Below are 27,883 nucleotides of genomic sequence, written 5' to 3'. Positions count from 1 at the left end.
AAACTCCATCACTGCTAAGATTCTCACATCTACCAAAACACATCAAACACCATCAGATGTAAGTTCTTTTTATTTCATTTTACTAATCATTTTTCCCTTTATGATCACAAACTCTTTTCTTTTCATATATGTATCTTGAATCTATTGCAAGGATCTACCCATCCTAGTCTCCTGTGAAATCAAAGTTCTCGACCTGTGTCCTGACCCCTTAATATCAGGATATGCATTGAGCAATGTTCATCAATGTATGAAAATATACATAACACAGCTTCTGCCTACAGAAAGTTCACAAATCAACTATAATGTATACTGACATTCCTTGATCTAAGTCTAAATTATTTTATCTAAGTCTTATAGAAGACTCCTTAACTTAATTTCCAAAATCCAACATAACCTGAAATGACTCTTGTCATCCCAACCTGACAAACTTTCAGTTATTCTTTATAGGCAAGCCTAGGTATCAACCTCTCCATGTAACATTCCTAGAACCCTATAAGCACAAATAGTTTTTCTTTTCTCTGGGTTTCTATAACACTTTATTCATAGCCTCTATAAGTCATATGCCACACTGAAACTTCGTTAACTACATATTCATCTTATACCATTGAGTATAAGATACAAGTGATCATAAGGAAGAAAAAATTCTGCTAAACAGTGACATGCCTATGATTATAAGGTGCATTTCAATTTCAAAGATGTTAAAATGGAAAAAAAAAAAAAAAAAAAGGTATGTTTCAGAAGCAAAGAAATACCACCACAGAACATATATTCTATGATAGCAGCAAATATCTAATTCATTGTTAGGTTCTCAATGCCATATTATGCTTGATACACAGTAGAGAAAAAGAAAAAACAACCTGATATTTTTACCAAATCCCTTACCATTTCTTTCAGGTTAACATTCTGTGTATTAAAGAGAAGATGTTTTTCCTTTTTACTAAATTTATTGGGTGTCATTGGTTAATCTAAAGAGAAGTTTAACAACCTATTTTTTATATTAAACAACTTTACTGTCATATCCATTCTAGTCTAGAATTTTGAATTCATGATTAAATTTCCCCAACAACTGGGCTCCTGGTTTATAACTTTTCCACACTTTTATCTATAGAGAAATACTCCAAATATCATTACACCTCTTCCCAGAGCCTTAGTTGCACTTCAGTGAAGCCCTCAAGATATTCTTTATATACAATTCTCTCTTGTATAGCTCTGATTTAACTCAAGCTAATACCCATATCTAAAAAAAATTCATTCTTCCACTTTACTATTTCACATACTTCCAGTGGGCATTGCTATATAGAGATTTTACTAGGTTACTAATTTCCATATGTAGTTTTCTTTTAGCATTCAAAGCCTTTTTGATACATACTACTTCATCTGATTTTTGCAAATCTATGAGATAAAGAAGGAATTAATATCACTAAATTATAAAGAAAAAAGAGATAAAGCTCCAATTATACATGTTTGTCCAGGATGGAAAAACTAATTGGGAGCAGCACCCAAGCAAAAATATAAGAGTTCTAATTCTTAGTCCTGTCATTTTCTCCACCTGCCTCAACATCCCCACAAGCAAGCTGTAAGCACCCAACCCAGGTGATCAGGTGCGCCAGTGTGTAAGAGTGGCTCCTGTGTTTCCTTTCCTAACTTCCCCTAACTGTGATCTAGTAACATTTATACACATCAGTGAAATCCCCTCATACCTTTTACTTGTATACTTCACCCTGACTCCTCATCCCCCCCCCCCCCCCCCCCCCCCCCCCCCCCGCCAATAAAGACACTTGACCATGGGTCCTGGCTTTCTTCTCTGCTCCATGTTTGGTTGAGTAACCCTCCATGATGCTCCCTCACATGTGACCCTCTAGGCCAGTGGTCAACAAACTCATTAGTCAACAGAGCCAAATATCAACAGTACAATGATTGAAATCTCTTTTGAGAGTCAATTTTTTTAAACTTAAACTTCTTCTAATGCCACTTCTTCAAAATGGTCTTGCCCAGGCTGTGGTATTTTATGGAAGAGCCACACTCAAGGGGCCAAAGAACCGCATGTGGCTCGCGAGGCGCAGTTTGCAGACCACGGCTCTAGGCATACAGTAAAGTAACCCTGTCTCTCTAGACCAGTGAGTATGATAAATTTTTCTGTCTCTCCTCTTGTGGCCACGTCTGACCAACTAACATAAAATATTATACAAAATACCTGTGTGCTCTTGAAGGCCTCTCCATACACATTTGTTGTAATAAACCCACTACTGAACCACACCCCTGATCAAGCAGAGAGTTTCAGCATCTAACGTTCTTAGCTTACATAAGGAAAGGAGAACCTTCATTTGCTTGAATTATTACTTTTTCTATTCAAGAGTCTCAATTCTCAAATATTGTTTTAAAAATACTTATATGTTAGATAGTTTGAGCCAAAAAGGCAGGGATAATGGATTTACTTACTCCATGGGGTAAGTTAACAAATCTGAAGTTGTGAATGCTTCTCAGAGTTTAAAATCCATTAGAATCCTAGATTTTCCAATTGCTCTCCAATTTCACTCAAGAAAAAGTAATTACATTGTTCTTACTAAAGTGACAGTTTCAGACCCATGACTACAGTTAAAAGGCTACTGACATCAAATATCCTAACTACAAATTCAATCAATGTTGGACACTGAAGTATATATTTAAAAAACTAAGGCTTTGGTAGACATCAAATAAAAGTGCTAATGATTTAGAAAAATAGTATCTAAGAGTACAATCAAGAACAGAGAAATGTATTAACTTGTGAATTGAAATACTGCGTTTATTAATATATTTCATCTTAATTATACTGTTTTTGTAACAAGAAAAATGATAAATGTAACCCCCCAAAATTTCCTAAATACTTAATCATGTAATTTTAACTAAACCTATTGAGCACTCTCACCATATGCTGGATGGAAATACCCAGAACAGGATCATGTACTCAAATACTCGCTGAACCTTAAATTTTAGAATTAGATGAAGACTTATACTTTATTTAATCAAGCTTTCTTTATCAGCGGTCGCCAACTGGTGGCCGTGGACCATTGGTGGTCGGTGAGATCCGAAAGGTTAGTGACCACTGTTTTAATATAGTACAAAAATTTCTACATTCCAGTATTTCTGATAGCCTCCAGCCTCAGATGGTAAGATGATCACTACATCATGAACCAAACCATTTTATTATTGTACAGCTCTAGTCCATGTGTATACAGAAATACACACTCTATTGTTTTCCAAAGACCAAACAAAACAGGAGTATTTCAGTTACAAAAAGCCCAGCCCTTCATCCATCTGAAAACAGCTATCACACTTTCTCTTGTGTTCTTAAACAATGAAAATGACCACTCTTCAATTATTGCTAGTAAGAAATGTTTTTCCACACTTTTCATCCTGGGAATCCTTCAACACAATGTAGTTTGATTTCAGTATTGATAATTTTTTACAGAGAGGAAGGGAGAGAGGGAGTTAGAAACATCCATCAGCTCCCTCCTGCACACCCCCCCACTGGGGATGTGCCCGCAACCAAGGTACATGCCCTTGTCCGGAATCAAACCTGGGACCTTTGAGTCCGCAGGCCGACGCTCTATCCCAGGGGTCTTCAAACTACGGCCCGCGGGCCACATGCAGCCCCCAGGGGAGTCTGATCCTGCCCGCCAGGTTTTTTGGGCAGTGAGCGCAGCCGAGGTGTTACAGTAGGAATTAGTAGTTCATATAGTCCGGCCCTCCAGCTCTCTGAGGGACCGTGATCTGGCCCCCACTTTAAAAAGTTTGAGGACCCCTGCAGTCTATCCACTGAGCCAAACCAGCCGGGGCTGGATTCTATTCCTTTTTTTTTTTTTTTTTTTTTACTATATTTTATTTATTTCTTACAGAGAAAAAGGGAGAGGGATAGAGAGCTAGAAACATCAATGAGAGAGAAACATTGACCAGCTGCCTCTTGCACACCCCCCCACTGGGGATGTGCCTGCAACCAATGTACCTGCCCTTGACCGGGTCTGAACCCTGGGACCCTTCAGTCCGCAGGCTGATGCTCTATCAACTGAGCGAAACCGGTTTCGGCTGGATTCTATTCTTGATACAGTCTTGTTTAACTATTTTTACCCCTAAGTGCCAGATTGAAGGATATCATATCTACTGAATTAAAAAATGAGACAAAGCTGGAATAAGTTGTTAATAATTATGATAGAAAATAGAATTGAGATTCTGAGTAATCCTAATAGGCTCTCAAGATAAATATAACAGGAAAGATCCTAAGGGGAAGAAGTATTGCATATCCACAAGATGAAAAACCTAGCTTGGCAGCAGAGCATATGAAGATGATTTGGGATTTATGAACAGAAGCAGAATGGAGATGCTCTGCCTTTCTCTATCTTCTCCATATTACACAATTTTACGCAATGAGTGTATCTTGCTTTGAGATAAAGCCTTAACAAGTTGTTTAAAATAATTTTAAAAGCCTGACTTTATTATGGGTTTTTGCTTCCTGACATTATTCTTAAAACGTCAAGCTGCTTTTCCTTTTCATTCTTAGTCCTATGTGTCTCCTTCCATTTTCCACATACAGTATTTTAAAATCTGAGTTTAGCCGAAACCGGTTTGGCTCAGTGGTAGAGCATTGGTCTGCGGACTGAAAGGTCCCAGGTTCAATTCCGGTCAAGGGCATGTACCTTGGTTGCGGGCACATCCCCGGTAGGAGGGTGTGCAGGAGGCAGCTGGTCGATGTTTCTCTCTCATCGACGTTACTAGCTCTCTATCTCTCTCCCTTGCTCTCTATAAAAAAATCAATAAAATATTTTTTTTAAAAATCTGAGTTTAACACAGAGGTCTCTATGCAACCACCCTAGCTTTTACCCATCTTTTTTTTTTTTTTTTTTTTTTTTTTTTACCACGTTTGGTCATAATTGTTTGTCAGTGCCACACAATGTTAGGATTAGAAATCTTAACTGTACAGTCGGTACTCAATTTTCAAAATTGATCACCCTTTAAAGGATTTAAGTTTGCACCAGACAAAAAGAGATTAGAAAATAATCTTTATTTGTGGACTTGCCCTCTTAGCTTATGTCACATAAATAAAAGCCTCAGAATCAGAGATGATTTTAAATCACGGCTCTACCACTTACTGGAGGAGCAGATTTGCTTACAGAAATTGGAGCTCAGTGAGGCTACCTGTAAAATGGGCACAGTAATATCAATCTTACAAGGATTTTGTGGGTTTAAAAGTTATAAATAGCTAGCCCAAATTTAACACATACTAGGTAAACAATAAATGTTTGTCTTCTTCCACAAGTTTGTTTTTTTTTTTAAATCCATTTCTAACCTATAGTTTGGGGAAAGATACACTATCTCATCAACATGAGGATTTGCTTACCTACATATAAAATTTACTGATCTCTTTAGTTCTCAATTTGCTCTTTCAAGAAAGAACAAAATAGTACCATTTTGGTTCCACCAATGAATTCAACAACAAGGAAACCTAGAGAATTGCACTTTTCACCAATATTGTGTTCAACATATGGGGCTGAATACACGGTGAAAATAAACAGGCAGTCTATCTGCAAGAAGACAAACTTAAGCTGGATACTCTCCCTCTCAGGTCCCCAATCTAAGCCTCCTTACTAGAAAAGGACTTGTATAATAAAGTCTTAAATACAGCAAAAAGACAACTGGAGCAGAAGTCAAGTTCCTAGCCCTCACTTTGCCAGAGTACCAGGAAGTCATTCAACCTTTCTAGGCTTTAGTTTCTTTATTGCTAAAATACCACTAAGGAATGAGGGAGGGAGAGAAACAATCAATTATCTTTAAGTTACCTTAGATAATGACAAGCTCATTAAGCCTTTATCTCACCACCTCTATACTAATAAAAGGGTAATATGCTAATTAGACCAGATAGACCACAAGTCTTACAGAAGTCCTTGCAGACAAAGGTCCAGACAAAGCCACAAAGGCTGCGAGGGCCTGTGGCCGGCAGTGGCAACAGCAACAGGGTTATGGGGGCAGCACCTTCCCATGATCACCCCATTGCCTCCCGCAGAGAGAGGCCAGGCTGTGTCGAGCAGGACATCCCTTGAGAGCTCCTGGACTGTGTGAGGGGCAGGCCTGGCTGAGGGGACCCCCACAGTGCACAAATTTTCGTGCACTGGGCGTCTAGTACTTCTATAAGCCAATTTGTGGTCCAACAGGCTTACCTTTGCCACAATTTGCTCATTCACTAGGTAGTAAAATACAAGCATTACAAACATCCAATCACATCTCATACCTAGATCAGAAGAGTACAGAAGTACCTACATGTACATATGGTCTGGTATCAGGCCAGGTTTCCCTTTTACTGTCAATCCTTATTATGTCTTCCCTACAGTACTTCATGTAGCACTGCAGGACCTCTCACACATATTTCTGCTTTCACTCATAACAGTAAAAACACAAAATTCCTTTATAGACTTCAGCAATGCCAAAATGCTACAACTAGTGAGAAATAATCTCAAAAATCCTTTCAAAATAAATTACCACTTTGTATATCTGTTTTTCTACAAAATCTATATATAGCAACTTGTCCCTATCTTCCTTTTTTACCAAGCTTAAGCTTCCTTTTCTTTTTTCCTCTTCACCTTGCTTTGTCTGCTCCAATATTCCTTACTACTTAATATATATTATCTGATTTGGGTTTTAAAAGCAGATGATTAAGACTCTATTTTCCACTGTTTCTCTAACCTAAAATCCTTTTCAAAGATTCCCTTTTAAAAAATTAATGTGGCTCTACACAGTACTTTTTTTTTTTTAATCTTTTATGAAAATCTTAAAAATAGGCAAGGATACTGTTTGGCAGCATCAACAAACCTTAAAGGTCCAACTTGGTAGTTTAGAACCTAAGTCACTTGTACAGGGTACAAGTCAGAAGTTCCTCATAATGAATTCCAATCTATAATGAACAGAATTAGAAGATTTCAGAGAAGATTAAAGGAGTAAACCTGACTTCTCTTAAAAACAAAATAACCGCCACACACAGAAGGGTGTGTGTGTGTGTGTGTGTGTGTCCCCAAAAAATGTATACACACTTTAACAGCTGATAGCTCAATTGATGTTTCTTTCATTTCAGTTTTAAACCATTGGAATTAATAATGGTATTCAAGTGTGTATACATTTTTTGGGGACACCCTGTATACGTGTATATGTATATATGTGTGTATATTTATATAACATATATGTACATGCTATATTAAGATGCCTACTAGGAAAATCCAAATCAATACATTTGGCAAAGGAAAACCATACTGTATTAAACTTCAAGTCAATTTTCTACTTTAAATACCTCTGGGAAAATGTTTCATGTAAGAGGTTGATTAAGTTAGGCTTTAGTTTAATATAAATGTCAATTATTTTCTTTGTTCCCATTTTCAGCAATAAATGAAAAACTGGCCCTCCCATTCCTGGTTCTGCCACATCCACAGGTTTCATAATTTAAATCCCTCCAAAAGTAAAGGAAGGTAAAGAGAGTCAAGTTCTTGAAAAGCTAACATACTTTCCTCAAGTATGAACTTTCTTTCTGTGAGAATTACCATAAAAACCTTAACTGTCATTAAAATTGATAAAGAAATATCCACCCATTCAGCAAAAGTATGACCTGTTACTATATATGATGATTACAGTTCCCCCAATCAAATCGCTATCCAATGCACATTAATTACAGATTTAAATACCAATGGTCCCCGCATATTCTACATTCTTCAAGGAGATGTAACTGCTAAAGTTTTGCTTTATCTAGGGCTCTTTGGCTACCACAGTACATTGTGAAAACAAATAGTTCTTTATCAGCAAAGCATCTTCCACTTTGCTCACTTAATTAAAACAAAGGATGTTCTTAAACCAACAGCAGTACGATTGGTTGTTACCTTTGCTCTTAACTTAAAATAGGATTTCTGCCTTTCCTTTAGTCAAAGTCAAACTCACAATGTCAACGAAACAAATAATAGTATGTAGGGGAGACATGTATTTAGTTCCTACTACAAGTCTAACTAAATGCTAGATGCTCAGCCTGGAACTCAGGATTTCAAGCTGAGCCCAAAACACAGAAACATATTCTGAATACAGTATTAAGAAAAAAGGTTCCATGTAGGTTGTCATTATCAGTCTTGTTTCATAAAATCGAGTATTAAGCTCCCCAGCTTCAAGAATTGTTTCCTTCAATTTACCTTGTATAATTTTTTTCTTTTTCTGTTCATATCATGCAGTCCCTTCCCTACTACCTGAAGAGTAACATGAGGGTGGATGGTAGAAAACTTTCAGTCCCTTGTTCTTGAGCTAGCCATTACATTCAAAACTGACACTAATATTTTCAAGCCCTTGTACTATTACTATGTCATGAATATTTGTTTAATTTCCCCCCATAAATTAAACAAAACTAAACAATACCATTCTCCTGGGGGGCAGGAGGGCATGAAATAACAAAAAAGTACTAAAAGGTGAATGGGGACACAAAGTAAAGGATCTAACTTCCAGGGCTCATTTATAAAAGGAATATATAGCCACTTATTGCTCATATTCGCCCTTCTACAGACAGTAAAGTACCTCGTGTCCCCTTTTAATGTTTTTAAAACTCAAAGCCAAAAGAAATGAATGAAATCAGAACTATTTCATTAGCTCCATTAAAACTACACCAAGGCACTGCTCCCAATTCCAAATTGCAATCTTCTCCATCATCTTCTATACCTTAATTCAGCAAACATTTGTCAAGCCCTACTGTGTTAGGAAGGTAAATCTGCAAATAACTAGGCCCAGATGAACTGCAATGACTTGTAGAAATCAGGGTACATTTCTGGTCTTAGTAGCATGGCTATCATAATAGATATGATTGAGCATATCTATTAGAACATACACTCTTCAACAACAACAACAAAATTTAAGATCTTTGGTTTCAGGAGAAAAAGAAATCCAACTATGTAAAATTCAAATTTCCTCATATATTTAAGTGCCCCACACACCATGTAAACGCTTAAAAAAAAAAAAAAAGTATAGCAGAAAATGATGGACTAAACACAACTACTGGAAGTGCTCAGCACACAGCCAGTCAATAAATATTTATGGAATAAAAACTAAGTTTTATTTGCCCTCAAAATCCATTCTCTGAGGCACACACATATGAACTCACTTGACAGCCACTTGCTTCCACATTTTGCCTTCTGGTTCATTGCTAATGACTAGAACTTTGTTTCTCAAATTTCAATATGATTTAGAATCACCTAGAAAGTCTGTTGGAAAGGCAAATCCCTTGACCACTTCCCCAAAATCGCAGTTCCATAATAATAATACATCATTCAAGTGAATCTCAGACGGTCAGATCACACTCTCAGTTACCATTGGCTTACCTTCACAATGGGCAGATTCTGGGTTGTAAATGATAATAATTACAGAACAAGACTGATTATATCTAAATTAAACTGTAAGTCACTCGATTCTTTTAAAATTTCACTAATGCTTAATAGACAAGTCAAAATATAAGTAAAATAATTTTTGCTTTGATAACGGAAACTATCATTCAATCCACCCAGACACTTTTCTGAAATATTAAGTGATTGTCAATATTTAGACAAAGATTCAGAACAAAGCAAGTTAAAGAGTGTAATCAAGGGAAGTACTTATATAACAGTGCTATAATAGTTTTAGGGGGAAAAATACCACATTCAAAATACTCCATGTCAACACAGGAACTACTAGCCACACATGACTATTTAAATTAAAAATAAATAAAATTTAAAATTTAGTTCCTCAGTTGCAATAGCCACATTTTAAGTGACCAATAGCCACAGATGGCTTAGTGGCTAACATACTGGATAACAGATATAGACCATTTCATCACCACAGAAAATTCTACTGGATAGCTCTGGTTTGGAGATAATGGTATCTAAATAAAATATGTAATCTCTGTTCTCCTGAATCAGAGAACTCTATCGAGTAATTTTAAATTTTAAATATATACATCCACTTTCGGTATTAACTATAAAAACACACACACAAAAACCCAAAATTCTAGCAAAATTTTTCTGAAAGTTGTTTTAAGACAGGCCACTCAAAAGTGAAAGCTTATTCATGTCAGATTATCAAACACAAATATTTAAAGAGGTCTGAAAATATCAAAGGCACTAAAATGACAACTAGGTTTTCACCAAATCAGAAACAATGAAGAGTGTTTAAATATTAGAAAACAAATGGTATTAGGGTAAATAAGACTGGTTCAGAAAGATTAAAATACTTAAGTCTAGTTTTCCAAATACTTCAGAAATATTATTTATATGCATAACAAATAAATGCTTTATAACTGGCTTTAAAATGATCTTGCTACAATTTTAGTCAGTTACATTTTACTATCTTCAATTTCATTCCACCAACTTAGCACTAAAAATACCTATAAATAACATAACTATCATAAGATTTACTTAAATATAATTTTATATATGAAGGACTATTAACTCAAAAGCCTGAGCAACTTCTGGTTTTAGCAAAACGATAAGACAAAAGTTAAACAACTTGCAACGTAAAATGTTATCTCTCAACTGCATCAATACCTAGATTAAAACAATATTGTATTAATAAAATTCAAAAGCATGGGCAACAAAATGGGAAGTAACTACCAAGTTAAGAAAACGTAAGCCTTATTACAAAGTAGAATTAAAACTTCAACAGGCTCACAACTGTATACTAATTCAAATTTAGACCTACTTTCCCTGAAGATAAAAAACATCGCTTTGACTAGGGTTCTTTTAGAAGAGTTCAAGTGTACTCAAATATGATCTCTAAATTACAGAGGACTATACTGATTCTGGTCAGGAAGTTTTGCTCCACGGAAGAATTTTATATAACTGTCTTAACAAATTTAACACATAAAACCTAACACTTAAAATGTACAAATGTGAAAAGGTCACACAAATGATTAGTTATGATAGTATAGCATTCCCGCGTATTTTAGATTCCTTAAAATTACGTTACTTCAGAGATCTACATCAAATCTAAGAATTAACAAAGAAAAGCAATAACTGATGGTTATTAAAAACTGCATGAAAGGTCCTTAAAGAGAAAAGGTTGTAGTAACTTACCCGCAACACTAGTGATTGTAACTGGAACTCCTTGCACTTGAACGCCTGCCGCACCCAGGTTGGCAACACTCACTGTCTGAAGGTTAGGCACTGATGCAAGCTGGGCAGTATTCAAAGTTATTGGGGTGCCAGCAACAGCCACAGGAGCAATCTGAGCAAGAGTTGTGCCACCACTTGAAGACACTGGGGTGATGGTTAACTGTTGGGATAACCCAGCATTCTGAACTTGCAAATTGGAAAGACTCTGAATATTCTGAACCTGTACAGTTTGCCAACTGATTTGCCCTGAAGGTGTTAAAGTTGGAGCCCTGATAAGCACCTGAGTCGGATTTACTGCTTGAAGTTGAACATTCTGCAAAGGCTGCTGCTGGATGGTCTGAATCGTCTGCCCTGACTGGAGTTGAAATGACTGTGGTGGAATAGCCTGAATAATCTGCTGCTGAGGCTGTTGGATCTGGATCTGCTGTAGGATGGGCTGGCCTACAATCTGCACCTGCTGAAGAGAATTTGACTGATCCTGTGCATTCTGTATCCCATTGGACTGAAGCTGACTGGAGCTCTGGGCTTCAGACTCAGTAGCAGCAGGTGTTTGAGATTCTTCAATCGTGCGTTCTGAATTATTGGCTGATGTGCTTGCAAACTGGCCTGTATCTGCTGAGCTCACTAGCGTGTCACTGCTGGTCAGCGATGTTGAAGCAGTGGTTGTGCAGGTGGTGGAGGAGGAGGGGGATTCTGGCATAGTACTGGAAGCAGCAGTGGTGGTGGTGGGTGTGGAAATTAACTGACTCCCATTAGAAGTCCCACTGTCAGTAGTAGTAGCAGGCTGGCCAACCTGTCCGGTCCCCCCTCCTGCAGCCACGTTATTGATCACTGGCAAAGCTAAAGTCACTCCTCCAATGTTAATCGGTAGGGTTGTTACAACTTGGGCCTGAGTACCAGGAAGGGTCTGTAACTGCAGTGGTATTGAAACACCAGGTCGAATTTGGACTGGAACGGTCTGATTTGCCAGGTTTTGAGCAAGAATATTCCCAGAAGCTGTCCTGTTAGCAGCCGTGAGGATAGCTTGATTATTACCTGCAGAAATGAGCTGAATTTGACCCTGCAAATCCTGTAGAGATGAACTACTAGTTGGATTAATCTGAATTTGCTGGCCTTCCACCGTCTGAAGTTGTGGAATCACTTGGTACTGGACACTACCACCTGGATTTTGTACTTGGATGACTTGAAATTGACCAGGGGTGGTAGAATTACCTGATTTAGTTTTTGTAGGAGATGCGCTCCCGTTATTACTGCTGGAAGAACTAGATGAACTAGAAGCTGGCTGAGAATTGTTATTTTCCTTTGATGCAGGAGGAGTGGAGGCAACAAGTTGCCAAGCGTTTCCAGCAAGTTGTGTCGTTACCAGTTCTAGCTGTTGTGGTTGATTTTGAAGTTGCACCAATCCTTGGCTTGGATCTATAATAATTTGTTGTTGTCCAGTTGCTTGATTTTCACCAGGAGTCCCTATTTTGCTGCAAGTAGCTGCCAGTAAAGCCAGAGGAGAGGGCTGAGAGTCCTACCCAAAAGGGGATGGTAAAGGAGAGGGGGAGGGAAAAAAAGTGGGCGGATTTAGTGGAGGCCAGTAGTTGGGAGGGGCTTATTTATTTTGACAGCTCTACGTTTAAGAACTTAGGAAGGGGCAGAAATAAAAAAAGAAATATTAACAAAAGCAGTAAGATGTAGGAATAAGGAAGCTGATCCTGTAATATAAAGTTTAAATAAAAGAAAATGTCTAACAAACTTTCCTTAAAAGTGTTCTCCTGAACTCAAAATGTCCTTGGGGAAAAATACACACCGGTTTAATAGCCTGAGTTCCTAGTGTAATTTTAACCAACGTTACCTTCAAACGTAAAATCTTTACAAATTTACCATATAACTTCCTCACTCTCAGAAAAGATGCTTGGAGCGGATAAACATTTTTATTCTGTTCTTAACTTCTGGGCATTTAAAGGGCATAGCTCCCTCTTTCCCCTTACGTTTCGTGATGAATTTTTAAAATATGTTCTCTTTTACCTGGGAGCCTGAGGTTTTGTTTTTTTTATTGTTATTCTCCGGCTCAGAGGTTTTCCCTCCTTCTGTAGCCATCGCCGCCGCTGCCGCCGCCTCCTCCTCCTCCTCCTTCTTCTGATCTGCAACAAACCCCCCCAACACACACACACACACACACACACACACACACACACACACGACAACAGGTTACCAGGATTATTATTATTATTATTCGTCTTCCCCCTCGCCCCTCCTCTCCTTCCCCTCCGAGCATTAATCTCCATAAGCCCGCGGTCCACGCACCCCGGCGCGGGGTGGGGGAGGAGGAGGAGGGCAGGGAGGAGGGGGACATCACAAAACGTGGTCTGAAACCCGACCCATCGGCTCCAGAGCGACACCCAAAAGGAGGTTGTTCTCGCTCAGACATGAAGACAAAAACACAGCCCTCCTCCCCTCCCTCCCCCTGCTTCCCTCCCGCCCTCGCCTCCTCCCCTTTCAGCATCTCAGCAGCCCCGGGGGAGGGGGGAGGACCGAGCAGGGTCTGGAGCCGGAGGGAGAGGGAGGGAGGGAGGAAGGGAGGCGGCGAAGGAGACCGAGGGGGGTGGAGAATACGTACCGCTCATCCCGCATTAACAGGACAAACCCTCCGACGGAGACGCTGGGACGGAGGTGGGTGGGGGTGGGGGTGGGGGCGAGGCGGGAGGAGAGGCCGGTCCCGCCCGCCCGCCCGCCCGCCCGCCCGCGGTGGCTCGGAGGAGGCTGTAGCTGGCACAGGCTCTGCCTCTTTTTCCGCGAATGGCCGCCGCTGGGCTGTGGCGTAGCAGCTCCTCTCTCCGCCCGAGCCCGGCCGACTCGCCCTTGATTGACAGCGGCGGCGCGCGGCGCGGGCGGCGGCGCGGGCCAGGGGGCGGGGCCAGGGCGGCGCGAGCCGGGCCGACTCCCCACCCCCCTCGGCCTCCTCTCCGCCGCAGCCGCCGACTCTCCACCCCTTCCCCCAGCGGATTGGCCGCCGACCTGCCGGGGGCCGGGGCGCCAGGGCCGCCTCCTCTCCACCCCTTTTCTCGGGGTTATTCTTTTCGCGGCTTTTCCGCTCCCGTCGCGGCTCCTCGGCGCTCTTTCTCTCGGCGTCCTAGCGCGGGCGCGCGGCCGGTAGGCCCTCCATGCAGCCGAACTTGTTGTCTCAGGATATCCCGCCCCCTACTCATTCCCCGGCGCCCTCCCCTCAAAACCCCGCTCCGGCATCGCTCGGAAATGGCCACCAGAGAAAGGAGCAGGGCTGTCGCTTCAGGGGGGCGGGAGGGGCGCGCGCAGGGGCGCAGCGGCCGCGGACGGCAGGGCACGCCGCGTGCACTGGCCGCTGCCCCGGCGCAGGGAGCATGCCTTTCCCGAGGCGCATCCGGACCCGGGCGCCCTTTTTCCCTGGCCCGGTCCCCATTGGCTGAGCCCCCGGTGACGCGCGCTGAGTGGTGGAAGAAAGGGGGCGGGGAGGTGCCGCAAAGGCTGCTGGCCCTTGTAGTTTCCGCCTCCCGCGGCGGCCCCTCCCCGGCACCGCCTTCCCTCCCGCCCCCGACCGAGGCCGCGCAGCCGAGCGGAAAGCTGCCCGAGGGGGCGGTGGCGGCAGGGCGTGGCCCTGGCCGAGTGGGAGTTGAACCGAGAGAGGAGGGGGGGGGGAATGGGTGTTGTTTGCCTGGGCCTATCCGCCGCGCGGGCCTGCCCAAACCACCTCTGCCACCGCCTCCTCGGCTCCCAAGCCGCTCCCCGCGGGGCGAGCTCACACCCGGAGCGCTCGGCGATTGAGCGGGCGGCGGCATGGGGAGGCGGGGTTTGCTGGCCTCCGGGTTTGAATGAACCCGGCTTTCTCGGAGAAATGCGTTCGCCTTTCCTTTCTTTGCTCACCTCCCTCCGGGAGGCCCCCCGCTTCGAATCCGGGGCCTTGCTTTCCCGCAGAGAAGGATCTTCCATTTTATTTGTTCTCTGGCTGACTGCTGGAGCAGGGGCCCTCCTAACGCTGCATCATGTTTTGCCGAGGAGCCCTAATGGTTGGTGGGCTCACCAGCATCACAAGATTCTCGAAGTGAAACCCTCCCTCCCCCAGCTCTATTTGGGTCAGCACCGGTCACCCGTTCAGCCCAAGCTTCTGGGCGGGCGGAATTTACATCTGACGCACAAAGCATTTTATTGTCAAATGCACTTGAGCCGTCTCCAGGCCCCAGCTGTCCTCCCAAGTTCTGAAATCAGGATGATGCCATGGGGTATAATAAGCGCCTGGTTAAGTGTCTCATCAGAGGAGGAAGTGAATCAACATTGGCCTTGGGAGTCAGGGGCCCTTGCACACGCAGGCTCACTGCCACCTTCTCCCTTTTTACCTGGGCTGCACACACAGCTTTGAGCGTTCTTGTCTCCTGCCTAAGGCCTGCCATGTAGCCAGTGTGACGAGATCCCAGGTGCTGCTGCACTTGACTGGCATTTCCTTTGCTTGTTAAACTAATTGCAACATCCGCTGATGACAAAGCCAGCAGTGCAGCAAGACAAAGCAATTCGAATAAAGAATTAGATACTATTGTCTACGCTTTCTTTAAACAATGAGCTGAAGAAGATCCTTGGAAAACCTGCTCTCCTGCCAGTACAGTGCAGAAAGCTCAAAAATATTTACTGCATTTACAGACATACTATCTATCCTCGGGTCGTTTTCTCCCCAATTCACTATGATGAAGGAAGGAGGACATTTTGCAGTGTTATGAATATAGCTTACTTACCTTACAAAACCTGGCTCAGAGGGGCCATGCCACTAGCTCTGAACCACAGGTTAAAAAAGAATGCTTATCCATTCAGTATGGATCTATAAAGTGTCCTAAATATGCTGCACCCTACACTTAACAGGTAATACTGGTATTTGTGAAACATAGTTTAAGGGAAGAAAATAGTTTTTCTCTACCCTTTTAGCTGAGACTCCTGTAGTAAAAGAATAACGAGAAAATGCAATTTTATTAACGTTATACCTTATGTACACACGTGAGATAAGTGGGAAAATGGGTAATTCCCCATGGTAGCTTAAAACTTGGGATTAAATATCATTTTAATAGGAAAAGTTAGAGATGGGGATATATGCCTCTTGGAGGGAGAAAATAATTTTTAGGGAAAATGAATGGGCCTGTAGCAAAATAGATGGGAATGATGGTAATTTGTGACAAAGTTGTCTGGATTGGTATAGACTTCTGGTCTCTTCTCCTTTGATAAGAGTCAGTCTCCCATGGTTGATGAAACTCCCAGAGAGGCATTTATGACAAATGAGTTCCATTTGGAGGGTCTATCTTTAGGCAGATAAGAGGAGTTGAGAGAAAGCCTGCATTTGCTGTTTTTCAAGTGCCTACAGCTAAAAATAATCAATGTGCCGAAGTGGCATATTCTGCTACCCTTCAATAGTTAGTTAATAAGCCCTGAAAAAAAAACTTATAAGCCCTGATTTTTAGGGTGGGCCAAAGCTTCTGATCCCTGGCTGAGCCATGAGACCTGGGACAGGTGACGACCTAAAATTAATAATTTCTCAGGCACCATATCAATATAATAGAAGGTTTAGCTAGATGAAAGAGCTCCAAAATTATAATCATTCTTATGCCACCTTCCTAATTTAAGCTATGTACCATCTACATTATGATTGACTTAATGTTATTCTTCAAACCAATTTACTTTTATTCCTGACCCAAATAATTTAAAAAGTTGATATCACCATGGTAAAGGAAAATCCAGTGTCTTAGCTATAAGAGTAAGTATACATATAAAGCAACAAAATTCTCAGCCTCAGACCAGTGAGGGTGTTTTTGTTTTGTTTGTTTTTTCCCAGCGGAAGCAGTTTGTTGAAAAAGATTTCTTTCTACATTCCTATTTTTCATAGAACAGTAGCTTTCAATTTTTTATGGTGATCCACAAGAATAAATATATTTTATATCGTGACCTAGTGTATATACATAAGCAGAAGAAATGAGCCTTTTTATTAAAAATATTTAACAACGTTGAGCACTGACCACTAAGATCCAATACTGCCTCAGCTCTAAGAGGGTACCCTAGAGGCCCCCTGCCATGCGTTTCCCTTGCAGTAGCTGGGTGGAGAGCTCCAGAGGACGGGCAGACAATGTTGGCCTTGGGGAGAGGAGGACCGGACAGGACTTAGACAGCTTTTAGAGCCATATCAATATGTATTAGTTGAATATCAACCAATAATGTTAACTGAAACAAATCTTCAAGAAAAATTATTCATCTTCCTACTCTCCCTTTTATTATTAAGAAATCTTCACCGGAGAATATTTTTCTATTGATTTTTAGAAAGAGTGGGAGAGAGAGGGAAAGACAGAGAAATATTGATGTGAGAGAAACTTATCGATTGGTTGCCTCTTGCAAGACCCCTGACCAGGACCCAGGCCAGGGAGGTGCCTGCAACTGAGGTACATGCCCTTGACTAGAATTGAACCCAGGACCATTCAGTCCATAGGCGGTAGCTCTGTCCACTAAACCAAACCGGCTAGGGCTGCCTCCCTGCTCAAAAAAAAAAAAAAATTAGTAACAACCCAGAGTTTGAAAAAAAAACACACACAAAAAAAGTGTCTTATGGTCTCTTACAAACCCCCCACCCCCACCTTTGTGGAATAGAAAGTTCATATTCTAGTTATATGGCAGAATACCTTTTTTTTGCCCATAGCTCTGAATACCAATTGAACTCTGTGTGCATTTGAGAAAATGCTGATGGAATTTTTCACAGGTCTCTATTAGATGTATATCTCCTGGTCACCACTTTCTAGGGCCTGGAATTTCTCAGCTGACCATTCATTCAATCAATAAGTCATATAATTATACTGAAAGCACTATTCCTCCACTCCCAGTGCATGCCATTAGCTTATTATTATTTTTTGTTTAGGCCTTTAGCTTTTTTAGGGAAAAGGTGAGGGCGTTTAACCCCCCCAGTGCTAAGGATAAGTTTAGTAAGACTTTAATAAGTATGCTTATGGATGAATGTAATAGAAGCAGCTCCAGAGAATACTTAATATGACAGGAGAAGAAACTGAGGCCCAACTATGACAGATGACTTGAATTTTAAATATTAAAGGGACCAATTTTAAGTGTCTACATCAGGAAGCTGCTTGTTGAAAAAATTGTTAAGCTGCTTCACTTTTTCTTTGGGAAGCCAAAAGCAAAAGATTTGGAGAGACCACAAGCCAGAGAAAGATCAAAGTTTAACATCCACCTCTGCTCCTAAGTGCATCAACTAAAATGTAGCCAACCAGGAATGCAGCACAGGCTTAGTGTATAGTGTATAGTTCCTATAATAATAAAACTCTGGTATTGTTCAAAATTCCATTAAAAAATAAATTCCTTCGATAGATACTAACAATAATTGTTTTCAGGAAGCAGAGAACGTTTTCAAAATTTAATTGTAATATTACTGGGACCCAAATATAGAATATTTATGTGGAAACAGAGGCCCCCAAAAAGCCTGTACATGTGTAGGTCTTTTAAGAATTACAAAGTATGTGTGTAACTGACACTGAAATAGTGAATAAAGATTGACCCTCAGATTGCTTTATTTCTCCAGAATGAGTTGATGACATTGCTATTCCTCATATGCACTTAGCTCTTTCAGGGGTTGTTCATGTGCAACTTCAGAAAATTTGATTAACAACTTTTAAATATGATTTTAACCCAGTTACACTTATTGTTAATTAATATTTGAACATAATTAATAGCTATTGGCAGTTAATGGGGCATGAAAAAAATACCTATTGAATATTTCATATCGGTTTATAGAAGTATAATGAGGCTCATTGTTCACACAAACACATGAGATTTGATTAGTGTATAAGTTGAGACACAGATAAAATTTAAAAATTATTTTTTTAAGACTGAATATAAGCCCTGGCTAATTTGGCTCAGTGTCAGCCTATGGATTGAAGCGTTCCGGGTTTGATTCCAGTCAAGGGCATATGTCCAGGTTGTAGGCTTGATCCCCAGCAGGGGCATGCAGGAGGCAGCCAATCAATGATTCTCTCTCATCATTGATGTTTCTTTCTCTCTCCCTCTTCCTTCCTCTATAAAGTCAATTTAAAAAAAAAAGGACTATATATAAAATTAGTGATTAAACATCATGAAAGCATAGAGCACAAATTTATAAATGCTACTTATATGTGAGGGTTGTGAATTTGTCATGTCAGGCATTTAAAAATGCTTGGAAGAATTAATTATATTAAATTTAAGAATGTGGTTTGAAATATATAATGAATTAATTTATCATATGAGATTACTTAAGAAAAAATTATGTTATTTTTTAGATTAATATAGTACTAATTAAAGATCAGATAAAAGTAATTTCCTTAGAAGTAAAATAGTTCCAGACTTTTACAAAAAGATATGCAAATTGGACTTGAAGGCTTGAAAAAAATTGTGGCTTTAATAAATTGAATGTTAATTTAAAAACCCCAAACCTATACATGTATTGCTCCCTTGGACATTTAAAAAAAATTCACACTAACACCCATAAGATAATTAAAGGAATCAACCCAAAACTAGGTATCTAAGAATTTCTGTGAGTGTCCAAGATTTTAGTTGTTAAATTTTAGTTTCAGTTCTTCTTTCTAATAACATCAGAAACAATGATCTGCTGAGGCCACATTGTTTTGTGATACACCAAATCCTTAATCTAAGTATGATAGTCAAACAGGGCTCAGGGGACACACAGCCAGTCCATCTAAGAGGAACTTCCAAGTTTAAAGATATGTTACAAAGAAGGGGGAATGGTAAACCCAGCATTTGCTTTAAGTTGTTCTTTCTGCCTACCCAGATTCTTATGGGGCTATAAAATGCAAATTTATTAAGAACATCAGTAACAGAGTTCAGCAGCTGGGCCAACAGCTGAGTGAGGTCAAGTAGAATGAGCCTTGGCTGTTTTGGAAGCTGGAACATGTGCTCCCATCTTAGCTCCCACGCTGGTTACTTACCCTCCCTGAGGTTCCTCATCTCTGTGTAAAATCGGCATCACAATTCCTACCACATAGGTTATTAGAAAGATTATGAGGTAATCTCCATAGTGGGCACTTAATAATTAATTTAGATTTCCCTCCTTTCTGGTTCACAGTGTTTTTATTATATTTCATGAAAATTAACTCTTCAATTTTGCTACTCTCCTAGTTTTAAAATGTGGCAAACCATTTAACCCAAAGAAGGGTGCTTTCTATCAGGATATAATAGCTTCTGGGGTCACCAGTGGCCTTTTTGGGTCTCAGCATCTATATGTACTGAATTTTTTAAAGCAATCTATTTTATAGCTTACAGGAAACAATTTAATGTATTGGAGGGGGAAAGTCTCTACTTACCACCAAAATAATCTAACTCTTAAGTTTACTAATTTTTCTACCTAAAAGACTGAGCGAAGAGATTGTCCAACGAAAGGAAAAGGCATAAGGAAGGCATGAGCGGCTCAGGTGGAATGTGGAAGAAAAGTGGGGGAAGCGGGGGACGAAGGACAAGGAGAGCCACAGGGCTGAAATCTGAAGAACCCCGAGTTTGCTTCCCTCCAAAGGGGCAGATCGCCCGAGTGTGGTGTGCTCTGGAGGAGATACGTGGGCTTGGGTGCTTCTGTACCTCTACTCCACCAGAGAGCAGGACAGAGGGGATCCTGGAAAAACTAAGGAATTATAGGAGAGGAATTCATGCAAAAGGGAATATAAATGGTAAAGGTGACAAAAAAGAAAAACAGTAATTAGCCTGTTCAGTGAGCTCATCTTACAAAGATGTTTTCCAAATGTGGTCAGTGGCTTGAGAAAAGCTAGATTAAGAGTGTGATCATGGAGGGGTAGCACCCACCAGGGGGTGTAGACGGGGTTGTATTACATGCAAGGGCAGCTATATGAGTGCTATCTTCCCATAGGTCTGCATCTAAAATGGAAGCCTTCTTGCTAAATCCTGCCAAATCCAGCTCCCGACAGATTATGCAATGTGGACATCTCCACAAAAAAGGTAGGAAGCATCTCCCAGGACTATGAAGTCTGTTCTAGGAAACATATATAGACACAACATGATTGGGCAAGCTACAACAGTGAGTCAAATATAATAGGAATGAGAAATTTCCACAGTGATAAATGCAGTCTTCAATAAGTACGTTTAGGAAGGGGGATGCTTTATTCTCTGTCAATCAAGCCAAACCTGGAATTGTTTTGAAGAAAGAAGGACCCCAGCAACCAGAAGGAATGGTTGAGAGCATTGAGGATGCTTTGGGAAAACAATATTTACTAAAACAGCCTTCAAATGCTTTCAGACCTCTTAGATGGCAAGGGGCTAGGTTTGCTTTATGTAGTTTCAGAGGACTGAACAAGGTCCATAACTGGATGTTGCCAGGAGGTAGGTTTTGGCACAGTATAAAAAGAACTTCTGAAGACTCAGAACTATCTGAAATGAAACAAAAGCCCTGTGGGGTGGTGAGCTCCTCTTAATTGGAGATATTCAAGCACCGGCTGAACCACCAGTACTTGTTTGGAATGTTGTCAAAGAAGATTTATGTATCAGATAGCAACAGAAGCAGATCCAGATTTTGTGGAGCCCGAAGTTTCTAAACTGGGGACCCCTTTTTAAGGACAAAGAATACAAAATTAGGAATAAAAATTAGAGGCCCTTTGGAAGGAACTTTTGTGAGGAATCCTTGAAACTTAAGTTTCATTAGCTCTGTCGTAAATTCACATCAAGGATGTCAGTTGATTCAAATTTGAATTTGTTTTAAATAATGAATAATTCTTCTTAATTTTAAAATAATTATTCTTTTTATCTACAGGACAGCATAGAGGCAGTAGAAAGTGAGAGGTAAAGTTAGATTCTCCTGGGTTCCTAGCTTGCCTCTGCTTTTCATAGCTAGGTGACCTTGGGAAAATTACTTAACTTCTCTGAGCCTCAATTTCTTCATCTGTGAAATGCAGGTAATGATCTCTAATATGAAATATTGTTTGGGAAAAGTTAAATAAAATTATGTATGTAAAGTATCATATATAGAAATTGTGTAATTAATGACAGCTAAATAGAAGGACGAATAAAATTTGGGTAGTCATAAAGAAAAGTTTACTTAAAATGCCATTTGGAATGATCACCTGTTACCTTGAAGATAATGAATGATTGGGTTCCACATCCCCCAATTTAAGGCAAAAGTCTTAAGGACTCATGAAATGTCACCAAGCCACAACATTCACGTTAGGTTTATTTCAGACAACTGGCTTGTGAACTGTATGTATTGGAGGGGAAAAGTCTCCACTTTTCTGTGAACAGACCAGGAAAATCACTTATAGAACTGATTGGCCAAGATAAAAACCTTTGTCCTCCTTGTTCCCTCCTCACTCTTCAAAGTTTGGGGTCAGAATCAAGGACTTATCACTCCATCCTCCAAAAGCAGGTTGACCAAGTTCAGGTATAGACATGCGGGCTACATTATCTAGAGCAGGGGTGCGGAACCCTTTTTTTCTGCCAAGGGCCATTTGGATACTTATAACATTATTCTTGGGCCATACGAAATTATCAACTTAAAAATTAGCCTGCTATTTTTGGTCAAACATTTAATTCACTTGCCACTAATGACTTAGCAGGACCAGATTAAATTATTTCGAGAGCTTTATATGGGCCGAGGGTCTGACATTCCCTCCCTATCCTGATCTAGGGGATAGTAACTTAATGGGAGTTCCTGTGCATTACACAAGTATAGGTCACCATTTATCCAGGAAATTTGTTATTCCAAGTGAGGTCTTCAGCCAGCAGTGATGGTTAAAGAGCTCCTGGAAGCTTGTTAGAAGTGCAGGCTCCCATGCCCACCTTTGTATTTCAACAAGATCACCAGGTCATTTGAGGCACAGCAAATGTAGGCTACAATGTAACTGGCTTTGCCCCTGGAGTTGTGCAGGTGAAGTCCCCCTCTTTGGGCTCTCAGAATTCACTTTCTTTTAGGAGGTTAGAGAGGAGAGAAGGAGCAAGGGGCCTGCTATTTCAGGGAGAAGGCCCCATCCACTTGATTCTATCAGACCTTTCATTCTTTGGATTCTCTTCCTTGCATCTAACTCACGAAATAAGACAGTTCCAACTTGAGATGGCAAGATAAACTTGGTGGAGGGTCCAGACATCTCTCTCTGGCCACCACATTTCTTTCTGAGAGGTGGAAGAGAAAAGATGGGACCAAGGGTTGTCTCCCACTCAAGAGAGAAGCCCAGTCTCTCTAAACTACTTCTCTCTTTCCCTCTTCCCTTCTCTCTCCTCCCCCTCCCTCTCTTCTGTCAGTTGAGAAGAATAAGCCAGGGGACATATTTGTGAAAGACTCCTCCAGCACTGGAAAGGCCAAGGTGACAGGCCCGACTAGCACTGGGACTCTATTTCTACATAATTGTTGTGTTTGGATCCATTTTTCCTGGCCTTGGCTGTGGCCTAACAGAAAAGGGGAAAGAGAAAGAAAAACCTATTAGGCCTGAATTACTTCTAAACTTCCAGTCCAGACAAAATCAGTCCTCCATTTGTCACAGCACAGCTTACCAGGGGTGCAATGGGATTCTTTGGGAAGCTTATCTAGTAACAAAAAACATACCTTTGCTGCCAATGACTCTGTGCATATATTAATAGTGAATACTTATCTAGCACTCACTATGCTATATATACTGAGTGGCCAGATTATTATGATCTCTGAATGCATAATAATCTGGCCACTCAGTGTAAATCCTATATAATAAAACGCTAATATGCAAATTGTCCCCTTGACCAAGAGTTAGACCAGCAGGCAGGCCAGTCAACCACCCATGTCCCCTTCCTCTGGCCAGGCTGGCTGGACCCCACCCATGCACGAATTCATGCACCAGGCCTCTAACACACACACACACACACACACACACACACACACACACACACACACTGAGTGGCCAGATTATTATGCATTCAGAGATCATAATAATCTGGCCACTCAGTGTATAAGCACTTTACATATATCAGCTCATTTGATTGCCCAGTAACCCTATAAGGTAGGTACTATAGTTGTTTCCATTTTACAGACGTGGAATCAGAGGCACTCAAAGTGTAAATAATTTGCAAGGGAGCCCAGAAAACAAATAGTAGAGCTGGGATTCAAACCCAGACAACTCAAACCAAGACCTTGCTCTTAACCTGCCTCTGACACATGTCTCTCAGGACCCCTGTAGGGGGCGTTGCCTGGTTTGGGTATTCCCACTGCCCCAGCCAGTTACCATCCTAATCGCATTACCATCCCCTACAGAGCTCCTTTGTCAAAGCACAGCCTCAGATTTTAAACCACAAAGATGTGAATGACTATGGTTGTTTAGTTGACGAACCAGATTTACTAAGGAGAGAAGGAAGTATACTGTGGGCTCTGGAAGACTTCCCACAGCACCAGTAAGTTTTTTTTGTTTTGTTTTGTTTTTTTAAAGGAAAAGAAAAATGAAGCCACATAGAATAATCAGGATAATCCAGTCAAAGTGAGACAAAGACTTACTCTTTTCCTGAAGGGAATTTTCTAAGGGTAAGATTTGCAAAACAGAACCAATTAAATTTGCTTCCTGTCCTCAAGCGCAGTTCTTGCTTTGAGTAAAACAAGCCTGCTGTTTACAAAGAGCTTTCACAGATGTCTGCTCCCTGATCTCTGCAGCACCGCGAAGAGGCTGAGCGTCTTGCCTAAAATTACACATGAACTAAGTGGCAGAGTTTAGACTGCAGCCTGGTCTCTGGAGGTGGAGACGAGACACTCTAGCTTCCCATCTGCTCTCTGTTCCTTAGTGGTAAAAGTAGGGTGGAAAGAGGTATGAGAACCTCATGCTTTACATCTGGAAATTTCTAGTCACCCAGAATAACAGCTAGCAAGTCCTAAGGGCTTTATCATGCAGCAAATGCTGACCTAAGGGTGTCACAAGGTATAATCCATTTAATCCCACAACAAACGAATGAGGAACATGATATTATAAACCCCATTTTGCAGATGAGGAAAATGCGTTATTGAAAAGGTAAGTAACTTGTTCAGACTCACCCTTTTAGCAAGGGGCAGAGATCATTGTCAAATCAGGACATTTGATTCTAGGAGCTGTTCTTTTATCCACCAAGCTCTCTGGCCTCTGCTGGAAAATTAAGATTGAATTGCTTGACAGAGAACCCAACAGTTCATGGAAGCATCTATGAATGGAAAAGGGAGAGTACGCAACACCTTTATGGTAAGAAAAAATATCACAGTACTGTCCTTATGTTAATAATCATTCAAAGGTAAACAGAACTATCCTCTGGGTATTGGCATGAAATATTAATGATTAATGAATTAGAGCATATCAATGTGTATGATCTGAACACCTTCTCTGTGAAAGGGTCTATGTCAGGTAATACGGGGGCTCCAAGGAAAACAAAACCTGCTCCAGCCCTCAGGAAGCCTACAGGGAAGCTAGAGAGACAGCAAAGCACCATCACACACACACACACACACACACACACACACACACACACACACACAATTGCTGACAGAAGAACCGTCCAAACCTGTAGAGAATATTTTATTTGAGTCTAACTGAAGACATATACTGGGAAGCAAGATTTCAAATGCTCCGGAGAGTAACAGTTTTGCAACTTCTTTTATGGAGGTGGGAAAAATCAAGGATTGGGTTCCAGAACAGTTAACAAGATTATGTACTTTCTTGGGAGTGGTTAGGTTTATTTTAAAGGCACGTTAACCTGAATGCATAGGAACAATGGATAGAACTTGCCTAAGGCAAAGGTACACCTTTCACTGAAAGTTACCTGCTTGGGTTTGACTACCCACAATGATCTGCCCAGTTAGGAATTTATGATCAGATCACCTTGTGAGGTTACTTTCCATAGAACCTCCCTCCCCTGCATACCCCCCCCCCCCACACACACACAAGTGTACAACCCAGCAGGTATAAATAAGAGTTCAGCACAATCCTTGAAGAGAGATGTCACAGGGCCACAGGTGATTAGATATTATAATAAATGAATTCTACAGTTAATAACTGCTCTGGAAGTTCAAGGTATGGAGCAATCCTCCAGGAAAACTTTGTTAGGGAGATAGCATCTGAGTAGGATCTGAAAGGATGCCAAAAAGTGTGAATGGATCTAGGGGACAGGAAGGGTGATCCAGACAGAAAGAATCCTCTGAGCATGGGATGTGTGGAGGCCAAATAAAGAAATAAAAATGCTGAAAGTGCCTATTTGAAGTGGGGACAGTAAGAATAAAACCAACCAACCGGCCCTTGGTCCCCTCTCTGCCGGCAGCCCTGCTCTCGCCACCACCACTCATGCCAAGCGATCTGCCAGCAGTGGGTGCAAGTGGTGGCTCCAGCACCAGCTGCGGGTGCAGGTGGGGCCAGTGCTGGCAGCAGGTGTGAGCGCCAGGCGAGATTGCAGTGAGTGGGAGCAAAGAATTTTCAGTAACCAACAGAGGCTCACCCTGACGATAATGACTGGTGCACTGCCTTGTTCTGATGCCCCGCTCACCTGCTCTACCATCCCGCCATAGCCGATGCCCATCATGTTCGTGCTCTGCTGCCTGCTGCCTGCTGCCCACGCCCACCATGTTCCACACGAGCCCGCTGGTGGTTAGCGCACATCATAGTGATCAGTTGTTCAGTTTTTCATCCGTTCAGTCTATGTGCATGTTAGGATTTTATATATATATAGATGGTCTTTGATTACCTCCCATCCACCTACCCACGATTGGGGTGGGGTAGGGATGCGAGAGGTTGGCCAGCTGGGGAGGGACTGCGGGAAGGCTTCAGGGCATGTCCGGCCCATCTTACTCAGTCCTGACTGGCCAGACCCCAGAAGCAAACTAACCTCAGTTAAAGCATCTGCCCCTTGGTCAGTGCACATCATAGCGACAGGTTGAGAGGTCTTAGCATATCATTAGCATGTTACTTTAAAAAAAAATATTTTTAAAAATATATTTTTATTGATTTTACACAAAGAGGAATTGAGAGGGATAGAGAGTTAGAAACATCGATGAGAGAGAAACATCGACCAGCTGCCTCTTGCACACCCCCCACTGGGGATGTGCCCGCAACCAAGGTACATGCCCTTGACCAGAATCGAACCCGGGACCCTTCAGTCCACAGTCCGACGCTCTATCCACTGAGCCAAACTGGTTTCAGCGCATGGTACATTTTGATTGGTTGAATGGATGACAGGACACTTAGCATATTAGGTTTTATTATATAGGATATTTCAAATATTATTCATACTCTTTTTTTGTTCCCTCATCGACTTTAAAATCGAAATCCATAACTTCCTACCACCCTATCCACCACACTCATCTTTGCTTCTTCCTTGGAATCCCAGACAATGAGGCTAATAAAGGCTTTCATCTTATTCCACTTCTTAGCCTCTCCCACATTAGGCATCTCGCTCCATTGCTCTTCTTCCACACCACTGACTCTGGCTTCTTCCCTTCAGCATTTGAACTTGAGTCTCTCTTATCTTAGAAACACACACACATAATAACCCAAACACTCCCACTAACACACACACCCATCTTGCCCTGCCTCTTGCCCTGTCTTTCACATCACAGCCAAATTGATTGGGAAAATGTTCTATCCCCTTGTGTCTACTTCTTCACTTTTTATTCAATCTGGCTCCTACATTATTCACTGTAGCCTCTCTGTCTACATTCACCAGATTCCCTCTCCAAACCTCTTTTCTCTGCACCCAACCTATTGCCTGGGACACTCTTCCCTTCACTATATTCTACTCATCCTATTTGT

At 41.3% G+C, this 27,883-nt stretch overlaps 1 protein-coding gene and 1 long non-coding RNA gene across 5 annotated transcripts in view; one reads left to right on the top strand and one right to left on the bottom strand.

The window, feature by feature from the left end:
- Positions 1-14,521, bottom strand: part of SP4 (Sp4 transcription factor) — a 52,709-nt gene extending 38,188 nt beyond the window's left edge. Inside the window, exons 1-3 of one of the 4 annotated variants that reach the window (XM_084896196.1) lie at positions 13,732-14,521; positions 13,140-13,255; positions 11,088-12,642 (exon numbers count right to left, since the gene is read on the bottom strand). In XM_084896196.1, coding sequence (XP_084752322.1) covers positions 11,088-12,642; positions 13,140-13,255; positions 13,732-13,738 — 1,678 coding nt within the window. In that variant the 5' untranslated portion in view covers positions 13,739-14,521. Of the gene's footprint in view, positions 1-11,087; positions 12,643-13,139; positions 13,256-13,418; positions 13,483-13,731 lie in introns of those variants that run through there. The other 3 variants (XM_084896197.1, XM_084896195.1, XM_084896198.1) reach the window with 3 other exon arrangements.
- LOC311628709 lies at positions 13,751-25,215 on the top strand. The gene is made up of 3 exons (XR_014796059.1): positions 13,751-13,784; positions 24,557-24,648; positions 25,201-25,215. It is a non-coding gene; the product is annotated as an uncharacterized lncRNA (long non-coding RNA).
- The last annotated feature ends 2,668 nt before the right edge of the window (positions 25,216-27,883 follow it).

The sequence above is a fragment of the Pipistrellus hanaki genome, assembly GCF_964339955.1.
Source record: "Pipistrellus hanaki genome assembly, chromosome: 10".
In the NCBI taxonomy this organism is placed as follows: Eukaryota; Metazoa; Chordata; class Mammalia; order Chiroptera; family Vespertilionidae; genus Pipistrellus; species Pipistrellus hanaki.
This window is presented reverse-complemented; position numbering and strand designations above follow the sequence as displayed.